The following is a 15,730-nucleotide window of genomic DNA, read 5'->3' as shown; positions in this document are numbered from 1 at the left end:
TTTTAAAGCGTCTCAGTCATGATCATGGGACGTTACACCAAAAGTGTGTGTATATGTGGGCTTTTTTAATTTGGGAAAAAATTTCCTAGGCACGAAATGTGTTCGAAGACTCAGTAGACTTTGTTCTGTTATATTTTTTGTACTGCTTTTATTGTTATTTATTCGTTTTAGCAGAATAAACAGAATAAACAGATTTATTACGTTATGTCTCTCAGGTCCAATCTATTCAGCTTTATTGAAATCCAAGACAAAAACAACATAATAAAGGTCAATTACAGTAAACAGATTATATCACGTCTTAACATCCTGAAAATATTTTGACGTCATCAACGAATCAGATTCCACATTAATCATCAGATTCATATTTAAAAAAATATGTAGAAAAAAGAGGACTAACAAGTAACAACGCTACATGCACAGAAAAGGCTTTTTTCCTGAGGTTTAAACGTAAGCTCTCGCCGTCTCTGACTCCGACACGGGTTTGTGGATCTTTGCCGTTTGACTGCTGGGGTAGTAACCGCTGTAAAGAAAACAACAACAACAACAACAACATAAGAATAATAAGAATTGTGGGGTTAAAGGTCAATGTTTTTTTTTTAATCAACATTAAAGAATTTGTTATTTTAAAAATCCATTTTATTTTTAATCGACTCATGAATAAGTGAAACTTCTTTTCTGCAATGTTCTATCTAACCCTGGGGCTGAATGGAGCCCTGAAGGATTTATCAAAGCCAGATGTTTAAATAATTAATAAATAAGTGTAGATAATGAATTATTAATTAAGCCTTTATTATTTGTTAACATGAATAACGTCTCACAAGCGATGATGTAATCGGTCAGATCTTAAAGCTATGGATTTGGAACCGATTAGAAATTCTTGACATATGTGTACAGTAAGCAGACATGGTGTGTGTGTGTGTGTGCGTGCGTGCATGCGTGTGTGTGTGTGTGTGTGTGTGTGTGTGTGTGTGTGTGTGTGTGTGTGTGTGAGAGAGAGAGAGCATCTCACCCCTTGGGTCCTGAGGATGCTTCTTTGCAGGAGCAGAGGAGAAGAGCGCCACTCAGAATGGAGAGACAGGCTCCGCCCCATCCCATGTACAGTCCCACCCCCAACTCGAACCTGTAAAAACACACACACACATCAGAGAGAGAGAGAGAGAGAGAGAGAGAGAGAGAGAGAGAGAGAGAGAGAGAGAGAGAGAGAGAGATTGATGAAGGAAAACAGTAAACAGCTCATAAAATGTGAAAGTAAAAGGAAAGAGAAATAAAGAAAGGATGAATAAAACAGCTGGTAATAAAGAAAAGAAATACAGGCAATAATAAAAAGACAGATAATGAGAAAGGAAAAGGAAATAGAACAAGTTTAGTATGAGAGGAAGAAGTGGGAAAAAGGGAAAGTGGGAAAATATGAGAGAGAGAAAAAAGAGAGAGAGGGAGAGAGAGAGAGAGAGAGGGAGAGGGAGAGCGAGAGAGAGAGAAAGAGGGAGAGAGAGAGAGAGAGAGTCCTCACTTTATGCCTCCAGTGAAAGGGTCTTGAAAGTCCTGAACAATGCGTGCCGCGTACCACGAGATGGCCGTCAGTGAACAAAGACCTGACCAGGAGTTAAGGAGAGAAAATCTAAATAATTAATTTTTTAATAATTTAATTTCTTAATAATGAAATAAAAAAATTCTAAATCCTAATCATGACTGTATTGTGTCCTGGATGTACAAGGCTAAGTTAGAGCATGAAGAGAGTCGCTAACATCGCTAACACATAACGGATGATTGCATCAGCCAGTTTATCACAAACATTTAAATACTTTAAACAATAATTTTTTATGTCATTTGGTTCACGTTGTACAAACTGGACACCTTGAAATAAGGTAGAAATGATTGTTTCATTATCACATTATTATCACAACTCATACTTTCTGTTCCAGAAATAATCAGAAATAAAACCTCACCTGCCAGGATAAAGAGGACGCCACCGGTGGCGGCCATCTTAGATTTTGCCTTATCGCTGGAGCTCCTGATTGTAATGCACCTTAGGCCCAGGATGGACACGATCATACCGAAGAGGCCTAAGATGAGGCAGACGATCATCAGAGCTCGACACGCCTGGATGAAACCTGGACAGAAGAGAAGAAGCCACAGAAACTGGTTTAATGGCGTAAACTTCCAACAACATGTTCAATTATCATGCATTTAGATCTGATGAGTTTCCTCCAGCTCAATGAAAACAATGAAATCAGGATCAAATCAACCTCAGAGATCACCAGAGCCTTGGGAACCTCAGAATTTCATCATAAAATCGTCTCACTGGTCGCCTTCGATAAGCATCAGAGACCACTGTGGAGATCTCAAATCCGATTGGTCAGAAGGCGCAAATTAAGGCGCGTTAATATTAATCACACGAATCACAGTGGAACATCTCGCTATAAAAGTCACTTGTTTTGCGGAAATAAAAATAAATAGAACAAAGAAAACAATCACCTTTAGGGATTTAATGCTACTTTACTACATGTTAACATTTTATCTGTTGATTTGTGTTAAAACACACACAATACGACACAAAGCCAAAGGTTTCCGACTGAAAAATAGAACAAAAATAGAATAAAAAAAATCAATAATAATAGAATAAAAATAGTTCCAATAAAATTAAAACGATCTGTACAAGGCAAATAATATATAGAAAATATATACGGGTTGTCGGCTAAACAGTATGACTACTGTGAATTCTGCTTCTTCTTCTTCCTCTTCCTTTTTTTTTTATTATTATTACTATCAGAACAACACAATTTGTTTTGTTCCTTACTTCCTGACTACCAGGAAAACACAATCTACACAAAAAATACAAGAAATAATAATAATAATAACAGATGCAAATCTTCATGCGCTTTTTTATTATTTGAAATAAACATTGGCTTTTTCTCCATGAGTGGATTAAATGGCTTTAAATCTGAGAAAAATGACATTTATAACTAATAAATAAATATATAATTTATATTTATATTTTTATATTTATTTTTATATTTTTATATTTATTTTTATATTATTTATATTTATAATTTTATACTATAATTTATAACTGACATTTTGAAAGATTCTATTATATTGTTTATTTCTAATTATTTCAATTATATCATAAGCAAAGATAAAAAATAATACAAATAAAAAAATACATAAAGATAAAGCATGGAAATTGCAAAAATAAAATAAAATAAAAATAAAATAAAAGATTGTTAAAAAAAAAAAAGTCGGGCTTCGTCCGTCTCACAAGATCCTTTCGTGTGACTTTGACATCAAAATGGCGGCCTGAAAAACCGAGCGGATCTTAGAGCGTGAACCTTGAACATCTCGTGTTTAATTGAATAAAGACTGCAGCTAGTTTCAGTTAGCCAAATTTAGATGAGCCAAATTATCCAATAATCCTTTCCACAAATACACAGAGTATTCAGTTCTACTGATGGATGAGTTTTAATTGAAAGTTCACCTGGTAAAGCCAGCAGGGACTCGAAGTCTCTGCATTCTGCGATCCCGGAGCTGGCTTCGGCACACGCGTGCCACAGGTTCTCGTACTGACGGCTTGAGATGATGACACTACCAGAGAATGATGAGACTTTCCAGTAGTCGTTGGCTAAAGCGGCGCCGCTTACCAACCAAGATGCAACACCGAGCAAGAACCCGGTTATTTCCAGTGCTGCCGACATTTTCACTTTTGACTGAAAATCTAATCACAGAGCAGCTTTATGAAGCTAACAAACTCCTCGGGCTTCTCCGTCTCCTTCCTGATCACTGAGAGTGGAATTATTCTGAGTTAACAGCCGGACTTTAGCCTTTATAGAGGGTCATAAAGCTGAGCACCACACCCTGAGCACCTACTCTGCTTTCGATGACGACGTGGTTTGGAGGGTGTGGAGCAGAAGACGGACACTTCCCCATCTTATAATGACCCAGATAACCATGTTTGGCTTTACCAAGGATGATTGACGGTAGGAGGGTTTGTGTATTAATGAGTCAAAATCAACCATCCACGGTGAAGCCAGAATGCTGGACATTAAAAAAGAAGATTCCAATTAAAGGATGTTGTGTGTCTAATTTAAGTTTTACTGTCTGATCGTAAGGAACACTGAGAGAACATTTGGAGGAGAACTGTGGAAAAATGTCAAAATAATCCTGCGAGTGTCCTGTAACATCAAAACGTCCTTCAGAGAATAGAATACAACATACAGTACACGTCACTGGGAATCCAATGTAAAAACTGTAGATAAATAAACACTAATGTGAAACTGTGATAAGATTTTATGGCTGTGAGAATTGAGAAATGAGAAATAATCCAAACACCAAACCATACTTTATTCCTTCCAGTCATACAAGACCAAAGAGTCTCTGTGTTGTAATAATACAGTGGATAAATTATGTCCCAACACTCATGAGCATGTAATTCCAGTTCAACTTTTAGAACGAACCAAAATGTCATTCATTTATCGGATTTAAACCTGCTTCTGGGACTTTCAGGCTTCAACCATCCCTTAAATTAGGTACAATTTTGTCAACATAGGCTTCAGTATGGATCTGTGCATCAGTACATATATCTTGTATATCTTGAAACTATGGAAGCAATCGAAATCCTCGATTCATCTCGGTGAGTAATGTGCTGTTGGCTGGACAGTTTCACTGTGCTACATTAAAATGAGCTCAGTGTTTTGGTTTCGCATTGAAACTGAATCATGCGAATGTTAGACACCATGATGAGCTTTTCTAACGTTATAGCTTTATGGCTTTATGGCCTGGTTAATGGTTGATTGTCAAAACTCAAAGTCCAGACTGTGAGCTAAAAGCTTCTTGTGTTTCTTCATGCTCTCTCTCTCTCTCGCTCTCTCTCTCTCTCTCTCTCTCGCTATCTGCTGGAGGACAGTTGACATGACAGCTAGGGAGATATAATCCATTTGATGCAGATGCACAGACACCTACAATGTGCCAGAATCTCATTATTTAGAGAGAGATATACTGTAGATATGGACCTGACATTTAAAACTCCATTGAAACAGAGGTCACAGAGGCAATGCTTCCTTTACTAGTGCTGACCGGCACAGAGGCCACACCTCCTTCACAAAACTGACACTTGTATAAGCCACACCTCCTTCACTGAGACTGACACACCTATAGGCCACACCTTCTTCACTGAGACTGACACACCTATATGCCACAGCTTACTGACTGAGACTGACATACATATAGGCCACACCTTCTTCACTGAGACTGACACACCTATAGGCCACACCTCCTTCACTGAGACTGACACACACATAGGCCACACCTCACTGACTGAGACTGACACACACATAGGCCACACCTCCTTCACTGAGACTGACACACACATAGGCCACACCTCACTGACTGAGACTGACACACATATATGCCACACCACATTGACTGAGACTGACACACACATAGGCCACACCTCCTTCACTAACACTAACACACATATAAGCCACACCTCCTTCATGAGGACTAATAATAGAGACCACACCCCCTTCACCAAGACTGACACTCATATAGACCACACCCTTTTCAGTAAGACAAGAGATGCATAGGCCTAACCTCCTTCACCAAGTCTAACACACACACACACACACACACACTGTTTACATTTTCAGCACAAGAAAAAAAAACTTTATTCTTTTTTTTTAAATCCCTGACAGGTTCATGTTTTTACTCACTGCCTCTTAGATTGCTTCAAGCACAAAAACGTCACTCGTGATCTCACGTTTTTTTTTGACACTGATTAAATCAAAGCTTAATGGTGGGCGGGGCTTATAAACAGGTTTTGCAGGTAACAGCCTAATGACTTCACCTTCAAATTAAACGCACATACCACACACACATACACACAGACACAAACTGCGTCTGTCACAAACCTCTTTCAGAGACACAACACACACGTTTCAGAGACACGACACACACGTTCTTCTGGATGTTCCTATGTATGCTGGGGTTTGGAGGGTATGTTGCAGATGAGGAGCTTGATCGAGACTGTGACCTCTGCGTTCCTCATCACCGCTCTAAGTACTCGTAAGTACAGTCTAAGTCCTAATGCTGAAGGTAAACTCAGGAGCCTCTGTACTTTGATAAATTAGCGAAGAATAGAAAAGAACATAAGCATGTTATTAGTTTGAGCAGCAAATTTCAGACGCAAAATGTCTCGGCTTTGAATTGAGCGAGACATATACGTGTAACAAAAAAAGCATGAACTGAACTGATAGAAATAAACACAAATATACGAAGGCGTTCTAACAGAAGATGCCAACTCCATGTGGTCTTTGAGGACAACAGCTTCCTATAGGAGCAGCGGTGGCTCAAGTGGTAGAGGCTCTGGGTTGTTGATCAGCGGATCAGGTTTCAAACCCCAGCACTGCGAAGCTGCCACTGTTGGGCCCTTGAGCAAGGCCCTTAACCCCTTACTGCTCCTGGGGTCCTGTATTATGGCTGAAAATTGGGATATGTGAAGAAAGAACTTTACTGTGCTGTAGTGTATATGTGACAAAATAAAGGCTGCGCTTCATAATCAATACACAATTATTAGACTGTAGAAAGGACATTATTCATAATAACGCTCTCTGGTGTTTATAACAGTTTATAATCGCACCAACCGGTGTCACCCAAATGAGGATGAGGTTCACTTTGGTGTCTGGTTCTTCTTAGGTTTCTTCCTCTTCCATCTAAGGGAGTTTTTCCTCACCACAGTCTTATCTATAAATGAAACTATAACCCAGATATAAAGAACGAAGACGATTCATCGTCACGTGCAAACTGATCTCCGCACTGCGATTAACAGCAGCGATTCACACAGAAATTATGAACTATAAAAGGAAGTGAATCGAAATGGAAATGTTGAGCGTGAGGAAAGCAGGTGCTTCCTCTGTTGAAGTGCATGGAGAAATTTACTGAGACGAGGAACCTACCGAGGAACAAGACGCTGGACCTTCTTCAAATTGCTAAAATAATTGATTCCAATAATTCAATTCCAATATTAAGCAAATATTATTGGATGCTTCTTTTTTTTTTTAAATCAAATACACATTGAACATTATTTGACCATTATTTGACCTCAAATCAAATCAAATCAAATTTTCTTTGTCACATACGCATACGTACGAAGTACGACATGCAGTGAAATGATTTTTACGTCTGTCCGGTATTCAAGCATAAAAAGGAATGGAATTAAGGATTAAAAATAAAACCAAAAGGAGGTAGATAAATAAAAAGTACAAACTATATAAAAACTATATAAAATATGAAAATATATGTAAAAAATATATGTATATACGTATTTTGCCTGATTTTATTGTGTGATTGAACGTCTTTGTCATGACTCACTCCACAGTGGTGTTATTAATAAGCTCAAATGAATGTAGGCACTCAGGACTTTCTTGTGTTTCACTTCAAGAACAAAAAAATCAAGAACTTTTGTTTTCCACACAAATGTTTGTATCTTCGGAATAAACGTTGATATCAAACCCATTTCTGAGTGTTTGTTCATCTAAAAAGCAGCTCAGATTTATCTTCAATGCTAAAATTCAGCGTAAGATTAACAACAGAGGGACAAACACACGTCTAAAACACGCTGAAAGAACGACAGAGTCCTGATTTATTTTAGATCAGACTCACAGACACGACATCAGACATTTTGTTTATACTGATTGAGTCCAGTTGTCTAATTGAGAAGTCCATTTCCAATGCCATTGTACTGGGAAAGGGGTTCAGGGACGTGTCAATCAAACCGTACATAAGTTACGAAGCTAACGATCTGAACCTGTGCCCTCTTTAGATGCTGCACTGCTGCCTGCATCACTGAATGTTTCGATACAGTCGGAGAACATGAGGCACATTCTGAAATGGAGCCCTCTGAATGAATCCTGCTTCTCTGTCAGCTACACCGTACGGTATCAGGGGTGAGAAAACACACCACAGAACCCAGCTCAAAGTTCACCCCAGGCTCTGTAGGAGCATCACGGGCTCAGCTAACGAGGACCAGAAATAACGTCTAACGGGTTAAAAGACATCAGCTAGGATTTAAATGGAGAAAATAATTCTTCAAGTATATTCATTTAGGATTGGATTATTTCCACGGTACATTTTATACCACCGTGACGTTTCTGGATCCCGATTGGTCAAAAGAGAAGAGATTATTAACCTCATTTGCAAGTTTATAATTAATGCACTCGTTCTAATACGATAGCGTTTCTATAGTAACCACTGACGTGGCGATTAATGCAAAAGTTCTGTAAGGAGAAGTTTATTTAACATCAGTTAGAAATGAGTGAATTAAACGTTTTGGGATGTTCAGGATGTTCAGTAAATAAAACACTTGGGTAAGGGTTAGGGTTAGGGTTAGGGTTTAAACCCTAACCCTTACCCAAGTGTTTTATTTACTCACATTTAAAAGCTTTATAGATTATTAGAAGAGCAAGTTGCCATGAATACGTAAACAAAGTAAAGTAGTTATTACTAGTTAGTTAAATATCTTTTGCGAAATATCTACAGCTGTAATGCACAGAGATGTTATATATTTCTCATGTAGCCAGTAAGTCCATAGGATTTCTGAAAAATCTCCTAATATTTACAGAATTGTATATAAACCAGGCTCGGCTCCACAGGGGGGCCAGAGTGGGCCCGGCCCACCCAATCAGAGGCTTGGCCCAGCCTGGCCCCACACCACATAACAGCCAATCACAAAATTGGTGCGATATTCAATTCAGCTCGAGATACGTTATTTTCTAATTTCTGCCCAACCCCCTTTTTCCCCTCCTAGACAGACAGACAGACTTAGCTCATTCATTCACATTCACTCAACCTTTGAGGTAAACGGACGTGCTTATAAAGCAATAAACGACAGTCACAGTAACTTTATTAGAACTGTTAGTGAACTTCATTAACACACTATATACAGTATAGCCTAATAAAATACAACATGTACAGATTTCTTGTTCCGAAAGGACAAAAGAAAACCACTTTAGCTCTCCAGGACACAGCTACCACCTCCTCGTCCATTTGCGGCAATGAGGTCGGAGAAATGGATGAGTCGAGTTCATCTGCAGCTTCCGATGGTGTCAAAAGAAAAAAGTACAAAAAATGTTAAAAATGAAGAAAACACAAACACGACAATAACAAACAACCCTAACATTCATTCATTCATTCATTTTCTACCGCTTATCCGAACTACCTCGGGTCACGGGGAGCCAGGCGTCATCTCAGGGGTCATCGGGCATCAAGGCAGGATACACCCTGGACGGAGTGCCAACCCATCGCAGGGCACACACACACACTCTCATTCACTCATGCACACACACACTAGGGACAATTTTCCAGAGATGCCAATCAACCTACCATGCATGTCTTTGGACCGGGGGAGGAAACCGGAGTACCCGGAGGAAACCCCCGAGGCACGGGGAGAACATGCAAACTCCACACACACAAGGTGGAGGCGGGAATCGAACCCCCAACCCTGGAGGTGTGAGGCGAACATGCTAACCACTAAGTCACCGTGCTCCCCACAACCCTAACAATTATCTTAAATATATGGTATGAAAACTATAGACATGAGAGATTAAAGCATTAAAGAACACCCCAAACGCCCCCCCACCCCCCACCCCTTCCGACCGGCCCACCTGGAATATCACTTGGCCCACCTTTTATCTCATATCTGGAGCCGGGCCTGATATAAACCCTTCACTTTACCAGCTCTGTAGATATCAGATAACCTTTGACTGAATTTAGGCTAAGACACAATAGAATTAGAGGGTTAATACGTGTGTAAAATGTCGCCCACGATGGTATGAAAAACACAGCAATTACATCGGACAGAAACTGGCAGGGCTGCTAATCATTCACAGGTGGAGCTTAATTATTTTTAACTACTGTAATTTAAACTAATCTTATCAGATCTCTCCACCCTGTAGATCAGATATTTGCTCATCAGATAAAAATGAATAAGGCACGATCAATAATATAGATAAAACAATAAAGAAATAATTCTATTCAAAGTGAAGCATGAATTAATCTATTATTAATGTATCGTGAGTAAAGTAAAACAGGTCGGATCCTAAATCGAGGACAATATTTGATCAAATTTCAAACTTTTCACTCATTTATACAACAATCTATCAACCGTTCTACAAGTAATTAAAAAAAGATATAAACCGATGAATTAAAAACGAACACGCTTAATAAACGATGAAACCGTAATTAGGCCAAAAGAAAATATCAGATTTGATCATTAAGTCGATATAACTCACATTACTGATCTTCCCTTAGAGAAAGCTTTAGCAGCAATTTAAGAAAATCTTTGACAGAATAATTTCTGTTAGTTTCTGTTTAAGTTCAATTAAAACGACACTCTTGCGAAACCTGATTGAGCAATTTTTCAGGAATTTGCCTGGGAGGAAAAAGAAGCCCAGTGTTTATTGTGTATGTCGAGTTATTAATTGTCGCATTGCATTCGTGCAGCACATCACTGACGGCACCTTGGTGTTCTCTATAGCAGAATGTAAAGAAAAACAAACTCGTATTAAAAATGTCTGATGCATGAGTGTCTTATCTAGTGAACTTTTTAATTACTTCTATTGTTTTTCCCAAGAAAGTTGACACGGATTATTTGTGTATTATAATAATGACGTGCGTCACAGCTTTATTAGACTTCATGGCTTTGGTTTCTTGTGCAGTGAGTTTGAATACATGCAGAATGCCAGGTGGCAGGACGAACCCTCGTGTGGCAACATCGTCCGGACTGAGTGTGACCTGACCGTCGCCTTGAGCTCAGACTCCGATTACAACATCAGCGTGCTAGCTCGGTGTAACGACTCGACATTGTGGACTCAGCTCCCGAAGTCCTTCAACCGCAGAGACAGTGAGGCATCACCCTACCTTACATAAGGAGAATTAATTAATCATTTAAATAATAAAAAACAACATTAATATAAAATTAATTTTAAAACAACAACAACAACAACAACAACAACAATAATCGGTTCTGTGGGAATTATTATTATTATTATTATTATTATTATTATTATTATTATTATTATTATTATTATTATTAAAATGATTCTATGGATTTTTTAATGATTAAATTGAAAACAACATTAATATAAATTAATAAAAAAAAAATAACAACAACAACAACAACAACAACAATAATAATAATTAGTAGTAGTAGTAGTAGTAGTAGTATTAGTAGTATTATTAAAATGATTATATGATTTTTTTAATGATTAAAATGAAAACAATTAATATAAAATTAATTTAAAAAACTAACAACAACAAGAACAATAATAATAATAATAACAATAATAATAATAGCAATAATATTATAATAAAATTATAATAAAATTATTATTATTATTGCAATTATTATTATTATTATTATTATTATTATTATTATTATTATTATTATTATACCACAGAACTGTTTGAATTCTCAATCCTTGTTTGGTCAGAAGGTATTGTTGCTATGGTAACAGCCCATTCACAATAACACCCCTTATGAGGATATTAAAAGAAGTTTCCTGTAAGGAGAAGTTTGTTTAACATTTTCTGAAGGAGTCTCCGGTGTCAGTGCTTTGTATTTTGTAAGGAGCAGCAAGTTATCTACCATTGGAGGAATTTAAATGTAACTGTAAACGGATAAAAAGTAGAAGGTTATAACACCATTAATATAAAAGCATGCCTTGACGTTTTATTTTTTCTTTATTAATCAAGAAAGTTAAAGCAAAATTGAAGGATGTTTTCTTACTCATATTACTCACTTTCTTAAAAAAAAAAAAAAAAAAAAAAAGGATTTTTGGACCTTAACATCTAACATCTTTGTTCTCCTCTCAGCTGTGCTGCTGGCTCCACAAATGGATGTGAATACAAAAGACGGCCTAATCGAAGTTTACTTTGGTGAACGTCAAAATCACATCAACATAAACCTTCAAATTTGGAAGGAAGGAGATGAGGAGAATGTAAGTCATCTTCAGCTGGCAACATCTTACTATCTGAATAATACAACTAAAAATACTTGGTTATTCTCACAAACTGCTGCTCATGCGTCTGATTTCCAGGCCTCCGTTACTGAGATAACAAGCCAAATGTTCCATCACCGTGTCGGTCAGGGAGGAGCAGGAACGTACTGTCTGAGAGCCGAGGCTGTACTGGACCTCAGCAACAAGCGAAACAGCACATATAGATGCGTCCGTGTCCGTGGTGAGTTTTATTTTATCTTCATTGATAACAGTTTTCAGAGCTGAAGAAAAATGACCTTCAGTGCTTTCTCTTGACTACAAAATAAAGAATTCAACAGCAGTGTAGTATCGTACTTACTGTACACGTCTCCACCTGAGTCTGCGGCAATTCGGCCACCGTTCTGAAACACTGCAAGATCCTCTAAGTGTCGCAGAGTTTACTTGGTTTTGCGTTCATTTCTGTGGACACAAAATCTCCTAACCCTGATGAGATTGCAAAAAATCTCATGAGCTCTTTATTATAAGTTCGAGAGTTTGGATTCATCTCAGTATGAAAATTATAGTAAAAAATGATTAGACAAAACGTCAAGGGGTCATCACAGCGAATCATCTGTTTCCACCAAACTCTATTCTCTAATTACCTTCATGTCCTCATTTAACACGTCCATATATCTCCTCTTTGTCCTTCCTCTTGACCTCTTACCTACAGCTCCATCTTCAACATCCTTCTACCAATATAACATCTCCCTCCTCTGTACATGTCCAAACCATCTCAATCTAGTCTCTCTGTCCTTGTCCCCAAAACAGCCGACCTGATCTGTCCCTCTGATGAGCTCGTTCCTAATCCCCTCCATCCTCGTCACTCCTAAAGAGAACCTCAACATCCTCATCTCTGCTACCTCCGTCTCTGTCTCATGTCTTTTCCTCACTGCTACAGTCTCTAACCCGTTCATAGTGACAGGGTTAAATGTTGCTATTTTAATTAACAGAAAACAAAACCAAATAAATAAATAAATAAATGAATAAATAAATAAATAAATAAATAAATAAATAAATAAAATAAAATTGCTATATTATTTGTCGTTGATTACGTGTAGCGTCCACAATACAGTACAAGTTGCTACAGTATGGATGAGGTGTTACCATAGCAACGATCACGTATTAGCAGCAGGCCATTTAATAGAAACCTGTTATTTATGGTACAGGGCTGTGATGTTATAGAAGAAGGAAACGTGTTGATCTAATAATAATAATATTCCCACAGAACCGACACCTTCGTGGCTCATACCGCTCGCCGCTGGCATCGCTGTGACGTTAAGCCTCATGCTGGCTTTGATTCTGGGGTTAATTACACCACGCTGTAGCCTCTGGATCCGGAAGTCTGTGTATAAGAAAGAGGCGATGCCTAAAGCTCTGGTGAGTATATCTGTGTTTACTGAAGAACAAGTTAAACGCACCATCAAGCTGTTAGTTTTGCTTAAAAACATTTCGACATGTTAAACACAGGAATCGAGCAAGCTGGTCATTTCTTAATAAACCTTCCTGAACAATTACTTATTGTTTCACTTTCCTTAGCTCGACTGGTCAAAAAGCACCCCGATATTACTCAACAAGGCCCTGCATGAATCGACACACACTGTTTCTCTGCTAGACCCATCGCAAGATGAGAACGGAGAGAACGTCAGAGACCAAGACGACGTGTGATGAAGTAATGAGTCCACGAGGGTGACACCTGGTCCCCACTTACATATTTATGAAGCATGATTTCAATAGCATTCATCATGATGCTAGTCTGAAGGATGTTTTTAGTGACGCAAAGAAAAAACCTTCTGATATCATGTGTCTATTTATGAGACATCACAGAGGAACTGAAGAACCACGTGTGGTGTGAGTGGAAAAAATGCAGAGAATAGACTTTTTTGAAGGATCTCGTTCACGTGGAGATTGTGAGAGCGAATCGTGGCGATGCCGCAGACAGTCAGGCCCGAGAGCAAAGGAAGCAAACATTGTCCATGTTCTCATGGTGGGAGGAATATCCTCTTTCTCTCCTCTCTGTCAGTCACAGTGACACTAGCCAATTGCGGTGAGGTCTTGTATGAACAAGACGGGTGATAGCACGGCCCTTGGATTCTGCTCTGCTGACGGCTAACAACATGCCTTACTGATGCCAACCATGTCTGACTGACACCAAAAAAAATGTCTGATTAACACCAAACACGTCTTTTGACGGCAACAGACACATCTGATCAAGACTAAACATTGCTAATCAACACCAAACATGTCTAATCAACACCAAACATGTCTAATCAACACCAAACATGTCTAATCAACACCAAACATTGCTAATCAACATCAAACATGTCTGACTGAAGCTAAGCAAAATGTCTGATTGAGACCAACAACGTCTGATTGACCAGATTGGCATTTAGGGAGTCAGTGACTTCAATTTAAAAGTGATGTTAATAATAATATAAATATTTAAGCTCTGCATAAACAGGGTCGGTCTAATTTGTCACTTAACTTGAGTTTCCAGACCAAATATTTTTTTTTAGAAGAATGATTCCTTAATTCTTAGCATCATATTGATTTTTTTTTTAAAGCATCATTGTCCAAATATTCCTTTTTGCTCACGTGAAAAATCAACTTCAGGGACAGAATCGAACTTAAATGAGACTAAACGTATTACATGCAGCTGTTTGTGTGGTGCTGAAAGTCTACAGGTAACATTTCGGTGTCGACTTTTCACTTCATGTGTGTAACTCAACTTGATTTTCTGCTAAAACCATTCGTCAAAAAGAGCGGAACGAAGTGAGTCTTTGTGTATGAGCTATAAACATGTGTATAAAAAAAGAAATAAAAAGAACGATTATATCTAATAAACTGTTATATTGGTCTGTGTCAATTATGTCTTTCTGAACATCTGAGAAAAAAAATGAAGATTTTAACCTGATATTAACATTTTTGGGGTGTGTGTTTGTGCTGAACGTCTTGCGCTTAATATATAAAATATACAACATATACTGTATATACACATTACCAACACTAACGATGTTCCTCAGGAATGAATCAACAACCAACTTCAATCCAATGGTTTAATAAAAATATGCCATTTTCACTCACTCTCTCACTCATTTTCTACCGCTTATCCGACCTACCTCGGGTCACGGGGAGCCTGTGCCTATCTCAGGCGTCATCGGGCATCAAGGCAGGATACACCCTGGACGGAGTGCCAACCCATCACAGGGCACACACACACTCTCATTCACTCACACAATCACACACTACGGACAATTTTCCAGAGACGCCAATCAACCTACCATGCATGTCTTTGGACCGGGGGAGGAAACCGGAGTACCCGGAGGAAACCCCCGAGGCACTGGGAGAACATGCAAACTTCACACACACAAGGTGGAGGCGGGAATCGAACCCCCAACCCTGGAGGTGTGAGGCGAACGTGCTAACCACTAAGCCACCGTGCCCCCCACCATTTTCATATAGCTAATTTTATACCTTTATCGCCTTCTATGGTTCAGGAATTCACAAATTAAAGTTTCCCTTGATAAATAATTGAAAAGCACAAAAGAGTGGCGTTCTACTTGACTTACCCTCGCTCAATTCATGCTAAAATCTCTCTGATGTCTTCACCGACATCCTTCGGCTCAGGTCATGTCTGTACCCAACACATCACGTGACATAAACCAATCTACTATAAGTGAGGAAGAATGTGGGAGATGGAGAGAAGG

The 15,730-nt window shown here is 38.5% G+C and overlaps 2 protein-coding genes across 2 annotated transcripts; one reads left to right on the top strand and one right to left on the bottom strand.

Annotated features, from left to right (window-relative positions):
• Positions 1-193: 193 nt before the first annotated feature.
• Positions 194-3,803, bottom strand: cldn15la (claudin 15-like a). The gene is made up of 5 exons (XM_060867653.1): positions 3,476-3,803; positions 1,947-2,111; positions 1,511-1,592; positions 1,010-1,120; positions 194-520 (listed from the first exon to the last, which is right to left on the bottom strand). The coding sequence occupies exons 1-5, from the start codon at positions 3,690-3,692 to the stop codon at positions 442-444; spliced, it is 654 nt and encodes a 217-aa protein (XP_060723636.1). The 5' UTR covers positions 3,693-3,803; the 3' UTR covers positions 194-441.
• A 2,082-nt stretch (positions 3,804-5,885) lies between these two features.
• Positions 5,886-14,516, top strand: crfb16 (cytokine receptor family member B16). Its single transcript, XM_060867639.1, has 7 exons — positions 5,886-6,057; positions 7,814-7,937; positions 10,707-10,891; positions 11,863-11,987; positions 12,087-12,228; positions 13,252-13,403; positions 13,563-14,516. Exons 1-7 carry the CDS (start codon positions 5,991-5,993, stop codon positions 13,689-13,691), a joined length of 924 nt encoding a protein of 307 aa, XP_060723622.1. The 5' UTR covers positions 5,886-5,990; the 3' UTR covers positions 13,692-14,516.
• The last annotated feature ends 1,214 nt before the right edge of the window (positions 14,517-15,730 follow it).

Source organism: Tachysurus vachellii, chromosome 1 (genome assembly GCF_030014155.1).
Source record: "Tachysurus vachellii isolate PV-2020 chromosome 1, HZAU_Pvac_v1, whole genome shotgun sequence".
Classification (NCBI taxonomy): domain Eukaryota; kingdom Metazoa; phylum Chordata; class Actinopteri; order Siluriformes; family Bagridae; genus Tachysurus; species Tachysurus vachellii.
This window is presented reverse-complemented; position numbering and strand designations above follow the sequence as displayed.

Coding starts and splice junctions, on each gene's coding strand:
- cldn15la (XM_060867653.1), bottom strand. CDS start 3,692: ATGTCGGCAGCACTGGAAATAACCGGGTTCTTGCTCGGTGTTGCATCT. Junction 1,593..1,946: donor CGTCCTCTTTATCCTGGCAG/GTGAGGTTTTAT, acceptor ACTCCTGGTCAG/GTCTTTGTTCACTGACGGCC. Junction 521..1,009: donor GCATCCTCAGGACCCAAGGG/GTGAGATGCTCT, acceptor TTTTCTTTACAG/CGGTTACTACCCCAGCAGTC.
- crfb16 (XM_060867639.1), top strand. CDS start 5,991: ATGTTGCAGATGAGGAGCTTGATCGAGACTGTGACCTCTGCGTTCCTC. Junction 7,938..10,706: donor TACACCGTACGGTATCAGGG/GTGAGAAAACAC, acceptor TTTCTTGTGCAG/TGAGTTTGAATACATGCAGA. Junction 12,229..13,251: donor TAGATGCGTCCGTGTCCGTG/GTGAGTTTTATT, acceptor ATATTCCCACAG/AACCGACACCTTCGTGGCTC.